This window comes from Eretmochelys imbricata, chromosome 20, assembly GCF_965152235.1.
Source record: "Eretmochelys imbricata isolate rEreImb1 chromosome 20, rEreImb1.hap1, whole genome shotgun sequence".
In the NCBI taxonomy this organism is placed as follows: Eukaryota; Metazoa; Chordata; order Testudines; family Cheloniidae; genus Eretmochelys; species Eretmochelys imbricata.
The window spans coordinates 16,269,889-16,278,676 of NC_135591.1; the positions used below are offsets into that span (position 1 = coordinate 16,269,889).

Genomic DNA, 8,788 nt, shown 5'->3' on the forward strand with positions numbered 1-8,788 from the left:
AACAATGTCAGATCCAGATGCACACTTAATGATTTGGACTCAGCTCTAAGAATAATTGTTTCCCCTTCCCTAGCACCTCCTGTCTAAGCTCCAAACACTTTACAGACAGACATTCAATAATTCTCAGTCCCACCAGGAGATGGGTCAATATTACTGTCCCCATTGCACTGAGCGGAAAACTAAGGCACAGAGAGGATTAGGAGCTTGCTCAAAGTAACCCCACAAATCAGCAGTAGAACTAAGAATAGAACCCAGGTTTCCTAATCTCAGTCTCTTGTGCTCTAAGCGTTAAAAACTATAGAACCATAGTCTGTTGTGTTGAGAAGGGTAGGTGCCTTGGGCCTATTTGGCTCAGGTGATAATAAAACCCTTTTGTACTGTCACAACATTAAACCTATAAGTGTGGTTTGGGTCTTGTGTCAAGTTATCGCTGGCACCGTCTCCTGTTGTGACCACCACCGTTAAATATATATATACAGAAAGAGAGAGAGAGAGAGAGAACCTTTCATTAAACACACATAAGAAACAGATTAATAAAATTACAATTTAAAAAGTTCAATAAAAGTTTCATTTAATCAGTTTCCTTTACTTCCCTTTTAGTTATATAGGGCCAGATCTTCAGACAGTGTAAATCAGTGTAGCACCACTGACTACAACAGACCTTTGCTGATTTACAACAGATGAGGATTCTGCCCATCACCCCCCAGCTGACATCCCACTTGGCTCTTTATAGAGAGATCCAGAAACATTGTATCTCCCAATAAACATTTTATCCTCACTCCCAGAGCTCTCTCTCTGTCCTGAGTTGAAAGAAAATTAAGGCCAAATGTAATATAGCTTCTCAAATTTCCACTAGCTGAGAATCTGGCTGTCTAGCTTCAGCCCTTTAATACAATCGGTGAGGGGAGATATTGTGAAATGCTGAGCCTCCTTCCCATGTCCCTTACACCATATGACTGCCATTGATTTCAGAGCATTTCTCCTGATTTACATTGATGTACGTGAGAAGAGAATGAGGCCCATCATTCTTAGCCTGAATGGGAGCTGGCGGCAGGGCTGGATTTAGGGGCAGGTGACCCAGGCAACCATCAGTGGTGCCAGGTTTGGGGGGGCCCTGGGCTCGGGGTGCTGTTTTTGTTGTTAGCAACAAAAGGGAAAACAGAGGAAAAGGGAAAACAGAATGTTTGAAGTAAAATGTTTCATGTATTCCGTATGTGGATTCATTTTTCATAAAACCAAACACCCTGGCCTCCGCCCCCTTCCCCAAGGCCCCACCACTTCCCCAAGGCGCTGCCCCCCACTCACTCCAGCCTCCCTCCCTCCATTGGTCACTCTCTGCCTCCCTCCCTCACTTTCACTAGGCTGGGGCAGAGGGTTGAGTTCTGGGAGGGGGTGAGGGCTCCATCTGGGGGTGTGGACTCTGGGATGGAGTTTGGGTGTGGGAGGGGGTTCCAACCTGGGGCAAGGATTTGGGATGCGGGTGAGGGTGCAGGGTCTGGGAGGGAATTAGGGTGCAGAATTGGGTTCTGACCTGTGGCAGGGGGTTGGAGTGCAGGTAGGGGCGTGGGGTCTGGGAGGGAGTTTGGGTGCAGGATGAGGTTCCAACCTAGGGTAGGGGGTTCAGGGTGGGGGCTCTGGCTGGGCAGCAATTACCTCAGGCAGCTCCCAGTTGGTGATGCAGCAGGGCTAAGGCAGGCTCCCTTCCTGCCCTCGCTCCACATTTCTCCCAGAAATGGCCGGCATGTTCTGCCCCCTAGGCAGAGGAGCAGCCAGGTGGCTCTGTGCAGTGTGCACTGCCCATGCCCACAGGCGCTGCCTCCACAGCTCCCATTGGCCACAGTTCCCAGCCAATGGGAGCTGCGGAGCTGGCCCTGGGAGCAGCGGCAGCACTTGGAGCTTCTCTGATCACCGCTGAGCCTAGGGGCCGGACGTGCTGGCTGCTTCAGGGAGCTACGCAAAGCCAGGGCAGGCTGGGAGCCTGCCATAGCCTCACTGCACCACTGACCTGACTTTTAATGGCCCGGTGAGTGGTGCTGTCCGGAGCCGCCGGGGCCCATTTTCGACTGGGCATTTCAGTTGAAAACCGGATGCCTGGCAACCCTAGTATCAACCTCATGAGACAGGGATAAATCATGCATACAAATCATGCATCAAAGTCATGAAATGGACTACAAATGCAATCAAAGATAAGGTATATAAAGGTTTAACAAATGGAAGGGGGTGCACACCATTTGGTCTAGGGCCGGCCCTGGCTGCCGGTCCTCAATGCCTCTCAGGATTTAGCTCCGTTTGTAGGATCATAGAATCATAGAATATTAGGGTTGGAAGAGACCTCAGGAGGTCATCTAGACTAGTGCTACTCAAAGTGGTGGTCCGTGGACCGGCTCTGGTCTGCAAGCCATTGGCTGCCAGTCTGCACGCACATTGGAAAAAAAATTTGCCTGTCCCCCACATCAGATAGCTTGAGAAGCATTGGGCTAGACCAATCCCCTGCTCAAAGCATGACCAACACCAACTAAACTATCCCAGCCAGGGCTTGTCAAGCCAGGCCTTAAAAACCTCTAAGGATGGAGATTCCACCACCTCCCTAGGGAACCCATTCCAGTGCTTCACCACCCTCCTGGTGAAATAGTGTTTCCTAAAATCCATTGTACACCTCCCCCACTGCAACTTGAGACCATTGCTCCTTTTCCCGTCATCTGCCATCACTCAGAACAGCCAAGCTCCACCCTCTTTGGAACCCCCCCTTCAAGTAGTTGAAGGCTGCTATCAAATCCCCCCTCACTCTTCTCTTCTGTAGACTAAATTAACCCCAGTTCCCTCAGCCTCTCCTCGTAAATCATGTGCCCCAGCCCCTTAATTATTTTCATTGCCCTCCACTGGACTCTCTTCAATGTGTCCACATCCCTTCTGTAGTGAGGGGACCAAAACTGCAATACTCCAGATGTTATTCCTTGACTTTAGCAAAGTTTTTGACACGATCTCGCACAGTATTCTTTCCAGCAAGTTAAAGAAGTATGGGCTGGATGAATGGACTATAAGGGGGATAGAAAGCTGGCTCGATCCTCGAGCTCAACAGGTAGTGATAAATGGCTCCATGTCTAGTTGGCAGCCGGTATCAAGTGGAGTGCCCCAAGGGTCAGTCCTGGGGCTGGTTTTGTTCAATATCTTCATTAATGATCTGGAGGATGGTGTGGATTGTACCCTCAGCAAGTTTGCAGATGACACTAAACTGTGAGGAGTGGTAGATATGCTGGAGAACAGGGATAGGATACAGAGGGACCTAGACAAATTAGAGGATTGGGCCAAAAGAAATCTGATGAGGTTCAACAAGGACAAGTGCAGAGTCCTGCACTTAGGACGGAAGAATCCCATGCACCGCTACAGACTAGGGACCAAGCGGCTAGGCAGCAATTCTGCAGAAAAGGACCGAGGGGTTACGGTGGATGAGAAGCTTTATAGGAATCAACAGTGTGCCCTTGTTGCCAAGACGGCTAATGGCATTTTGGGCTGTATAAGTAGGAACATTGCCAGCAGATCAAGGAACGTGATCGTTCCCCTTAATTCGGCATTGGTGAGACCTCATCTGGAGTACTGTGTCCAGTTTGGACCCCACACTACAAGAAGGATGTCGAAAAATTGGGAAGAGTCCAGCGGAGGGCAACAAAGATGATTAGGGAGCTGGTGATGGTTCCCCTCTATTCGACATTGGTGAGGCCTCATCTGGAGTACTATGTCCAGTTTTGGGCCCCACACTACAAGAAGGATGTGGAAAAATTGGAAAACGTCCAGCAGAGGGCAACAAAAATGATTAGGGGACTGGAACACATGACTTATGAGGAGATGCTGAGGGAACTGGGATTGTTTAGTCTGCGGAAGAGAAGAATGAGAGGGGATTTGATAGCTGCTTTCAACTACCTGAAAGGGGGTTCCAAAGAGGATGGATCGAGACTGTTCTCAGTGGTAGCTGATGACAGAACAAGGAGTAACGGTCTCAAGTTGCAGTGGGGGAGGTTTAGGTTGGATATTAAGAAAAACTTTTTCACTAGGGGGGTGGTGAAACACTGGAATGCGTTGCCGAGGGAGGTGGTGGAATCTCCTTCCTTAGATATTTTTAAGGTCAGGCTTGACAAAGCCCTGGCTGGGATTATTTAGTTGGGGATTGGTCCTGCTTTGAGCAGGAGGTTGGACTAGATGACCTCCTGAGGTCCCTTCCAACCCTGATATTCTGTGTGGCCTCAACAGTGCTGAATAGAGGGGAATAATCACTTCTCTCAATCTGCTGGCACTGCTCCCACTAATACAGCCCAATGTGCCACTGGCCTTCTTGGCAATAAGAATTTCCCCGCGCTTCTAGTTTCTACATGAAATTGATCAGGATCTCAATTTTCATTTGCAATTCTGTAATACTCACAGCTCCTTAAAGAGGAAGCTGCCAAAACGACAGATCCAGAGTTACTGCTACTTCATTCTCCCTCGCTCCTTTCTGACAGACTTCCAGGAACTGCAGTCCAGTATAGGAAGTCACCAGCTACCGCTTTCTGGGCCCACCTCTGGCTTTTCAGTGTGGCCTAGTGACACGATTAAAAGACCTCTCAGTGGGACATGGCAGCAGAAAGAGGTTCTTGTCCACCATGGGACAGAGTGTGAGCAGACTAAAACTAGAATACCCTAAGGAGTGACAGAGGGAGAAAGAGGGAGTGAATGAATAAACGAGCACAGAGAAGGAGGAATTATCCCTGACACCCAATCATCCTGTTCTCAAAATTCTGGGTTTTCCCTTCAGGGTCTGTTTAGAACCTGAGGTGGACTCACCCCTCTGGGCATTCTGCTGCGCCTAATGACCCAGATGCAGTGAACCCCCACATTAGAGTCCAGAGAATGCTGCTGAGAGCTGCCAAGCCAATACCAGCTTCATGGCAGACACTCTATATGATACTCACTTATTATGGGCACAGAAACGTTACACAAGGCATTATGTTTCACTAACCTGAGAATTTACCAATTCTGTTTGTCGTCTGGGCGCTTGCTGGTGGTAGAAACCAGAACAGTCCAAGGAGAAAAAACGCTTGAGAGAAGATGAACAAAATTTGTTTAAAATCTAAGATATGGCAATAAACAACACAGGGAGACATTACTAATTAAAGGAGTCTAAGCACCTTTGTATGAGTCTGACCCTAATCTCAGTTACACTGGTGTCAGTTTGGAATGACTCCATTGATTTACTTTTATTGGCATTATCCTGGATTTATCCTGGGACTTAGGAGATCAGAAATAGGATCAGGGCATTGGACCTCATTGATGTGGGGAGAATGGAAGGTAGACACTGGATTTTTCCATTCTAGTCTCATCCTCTGATGCCCTGTAGGAGGCAGCTGGGAAGCTGGAGTCTGAGTAGCTTCTCAATGGCCTGAGGCAGGGTGTCATGGAGTCATGGGGTCTGGTCTATGCCACAGCCTGTAACCAGTCCCTTTGGAGAGATCCCTGTAGTGTGCTGGGCCCCAAGGACCTACACAGTTCCACAGGGGCAGACCCGTGGCCTCCAAAACTAGGCCTTTGGGTGCCAGCATTCCCCATCATTTTCCATGGCTCCCAGTAGTAAGTCCAGCAGAGCCAGACTCCAGTGCGAGGTTTGTTCTTTACTCCTTCAGGGAACAATGCTCTCAGTGAGTATTTTCAGTAATGTCAGGCAGCCTTTTCAAAACAAGCTAAGAATGTATTAGCCACCTGGCCTACAGAATCCAACACTCCTGACTTTAGCATAGAGAGGCACAGGTTAAGACATGGTCCATGCTGACCAATGCCAGGGCTCCCATGAGCCAGGCTGCTGTAGGAACAAACCATCTTGGCGCTCTCTCACCGTCTCTGTTCCTTTAGTTCCAGGTGTGTTTCCTGTGTCTCTGAGAGCTCAGCTCTAAATCCAGCCCACTGTCATCTTTCCCCTTTGTTCTCCCGCTCAGTGCATTTGGTTTGCTGCCCTGCAAGCCTCCAGGAAATCTCCTTCCTCTCAGCTGTTGGTCACAAGGAGTGAATGTCCTGGCCACTGGGGTTTCCGCTGACTTTTCCAGACCCTCCATTCACAGGTGTAAATTTTCTTTACTTAGTTTGTTAATGACTCTGGTCTCCAGCCAGACTGTTGAGTCAAATACCACATCATATCCCTTTACGCTCAATGCACAGAAATGCAAAGGCCGGAGGGAAACTGAAGCATGCACAGGAATCATAAATCATTACCAAAATTCACACAATCACCACACAGGGCTTTCCCCCTTTGCCCTTGTCATTTGGGTTCTGTCAGATATAACCTTCTCCCATCTGTTCCTCATGGGTCAGCATGTCCAATGCTCAGCAAGGAAACAAACACACGCCCTAGAGAGGGGCAAGATGCACCATAAGTTTGCAGGAGAGCATGTATCTTGCTAATCTGTTTAGCCAAGAGTTGGTGCTGCAGCTGCTCTGTCCACCTGTGAAGCCCAGCTGGTAACAGAATGTACATCTACACCGCGCAGCAGACTGCAGCAGCAGGGCTCAGAACCCAGCTCGACAGACTCGGGCTCGGGCTCCTGTGCTAAAAGTAGCTGAGTACACAGAGCTTCTAAGTTGCGGGTGGCTTGGACTGGAGGTCAGGCTCTGAAGTCTGGGGAAAGGAATGGGCCTCAGCTGGTCCAAACCACAACTTAAAAGTGCTGACTACACCACTCTTTTTATCATGGTAGCAAAAGCCTGAGTCTGTCAAGGTGGGCTTGGAGGGTCCCTGCCACAGGCTGTGTAGATGTACCCTGATAGGCCAGGGAACCTCCGAAGTACTTCAGGACAGAACCCTTCTAACTTCCCCTCCCTGGCATCTCCAATAAGTTGCCAGCTGGCTACTCCCAGCTATTCAGTGGATAGCGGCTTGCCTGCCACACTCTCCCATACACCACGGCTCTGTCATCACTAACTCGGTTCTACTTACTTGGAGGAAACGCGAAGCCTCGGCGTGCCATGGCTGCTCAGAAGACAAGCTCTGGGATTCTGACCCTGGCACCTTCCTTATTAACCCGAAACAAACCCACAAGCAGAACTGACACAAACTCGCTCACAGCAACTTCCTCTTTAGTCCCCTTATCTCTGGACTCTGGGGAAGTCTCCTTTCTGTGAGCAGACTGTCTTCAGGACACACAGCTCACACAACTGCCACCTTCCTGGGTCTGACCTCTGCCCCTCCGTGCGCTTCCCACAGCGAGTCCACCCGGGCGGGGCTCCTGGGGAAGCCAGAGGGTCAACTCCGCAGTCAGACATGACTCTCAGCCAGCCAGTAAAACAGAAGGTTTCTTAGACGACTGGAGCATGGTCTAAACAGAGCTTGTAGGTGCAGAGAACAGGACCCCTCAGCTGGGTCCATTTTGGGGGGCAGTGAGCCAGACAACCATGTCTGCACTTCACTCCATATCCCCAGCCAGCCCCAAACTGAAACTCTCTCCAGCCCCTCCTCCTCTGGGCTTTGTCCCTTTCCCGGGCCAGAAGGTCACTTGATCTCTTTGTCTCCAACCCTTTAGCTCTCACCTTGCAGGGGGGAAGGGCCCAGGCCACCAGTTGCCATGAAACAGGGTGTTGGCCATTCTCTGTGTCCAGACCCCTGCACACCCCTGCCCTCCAGGGCTCTGCAACGATCATACACCCTTATCCCACCACCTAGATACTTAAGAACTGCATAGGGGAAACTGAGGCACCCCCACAATATTCAGAGGAAACATTAAGAACAGTCCCGCTTCATCACAGTGCCCTCACAGGCCAACAGGGAATCAGACAGTCCTTACGCTGCATATCCCTTAGCTAAAAGGGTACAAGGCTCATGCTTTCAGTGCAGAAGGTTCTAGGTACAATCCCTGCTGATGACCCACAGTAGAATATGTCTTAGGAGAGGGCCCAGAGGAGGGAACTGGGGAAGGAACAATGGGGGTACAGGAATGTCTTCTCACTAGTCACTCAGTGCAGGATGCCCGGGACACTAGGAGGGTGGCTGGGTCAGGATCTATGCACCCAGGCACTCAGTCTGTGACCCAGGTTTTGACAAGGAGCCTCCTGGAGGGGAGCAGTCACACAGCTGACTTCTCAGGGACAGAGAAAGGGGTGGCGGAGGGTACCCCAATCCAGGTCCCTGTTCTTCAGGATGCTATTTCTGATAAGTTTTTGGAAAGTAACCTTGTCTCTTTAAATCAAGATGCAGCTCCAATGCCTGTGATAACAGAGAAGTTGGGACCAGGAAATTGCCAGGGGGTAGTTTGCCAGAATACAAATGACCAAACTGACAGAGAAGGGGGTGTTTTCCCCCAGGCTGGTAAGAAACAGGGAGCAGTTACAGGAAGGCTGCTGGGAGAAGGTGAATCTGATCGAAGGGTAAACACACCTCGCCCAGAGAGCCCCGATCACAGCCCACTAGGGGGCAGGGAAGGACTCAGTGCTGGGAGGAGGAAACACCGGGTAACCCCAAAAAGTGAGCTGGATTTTCTACCTAGGTGCAGTCCTGGTGTTGGGAGACCACTCCCCAAAGGGCCAGCCAATGTGCAGGATCCCCCTGAACACCTATCTTGCCAGACTCTGAGGCACCAAAATTCCAGAAACATGATTAAATTAAGAGCCCACACAGAGGGGAATGCTGGAGGGAAAGAAAAGCCAGTGACTGATTACATGGGAGAGAGTCAAAGGACAGCATGGGTAATGAACAAACTAGACTTACAGTACACTTTCTGAAAAGAGGGCATGATATCATAAAGATACTGGTAAACGTACATCTGAGATAAAAATT

At 49.9% G+C, this 8,788-nt stretch overlaps 1 protein-coding gene across 3 annotated transcripts in view; it reads right to left on the reverse strand.

Annotated features, from left to right (window-relative positions):
* The window catches only part of LOC144277806 (adhesion G protein-coupled receptor E3-like), a 24,799-nt gene extending 17,800 nt beyond the window's left edge, over positions 1-6,999 (reverse strand). For 2 of the 3 annotated variants that reach the window (XM_077838803.1, XM_077838805.1), the window contains exons 1-2: positions 6,956-6,999; positions 4,991-5,068 (exon numbers count right to left, since the gene is read on the reverse strand). In XM_077838803.1, the coding sequence (XP_077694929.1) occupies positions 4,991-5,068; positions 6,956-6,986 (109 nt within the window). In that variant the 5' untranslated portion in view covers positions 6,987-6,999. Of the gene's footprint in view, positions 1-4,990; positions 5,069-6,234; positions 6,356-6,955 lie in introns of those variants that run through there. The other variant, XM_077838804.1, reaches the window with a different exon arrangement.
* Positions 7,000-8,788: the final 1,789 nt, after the last annotated feature.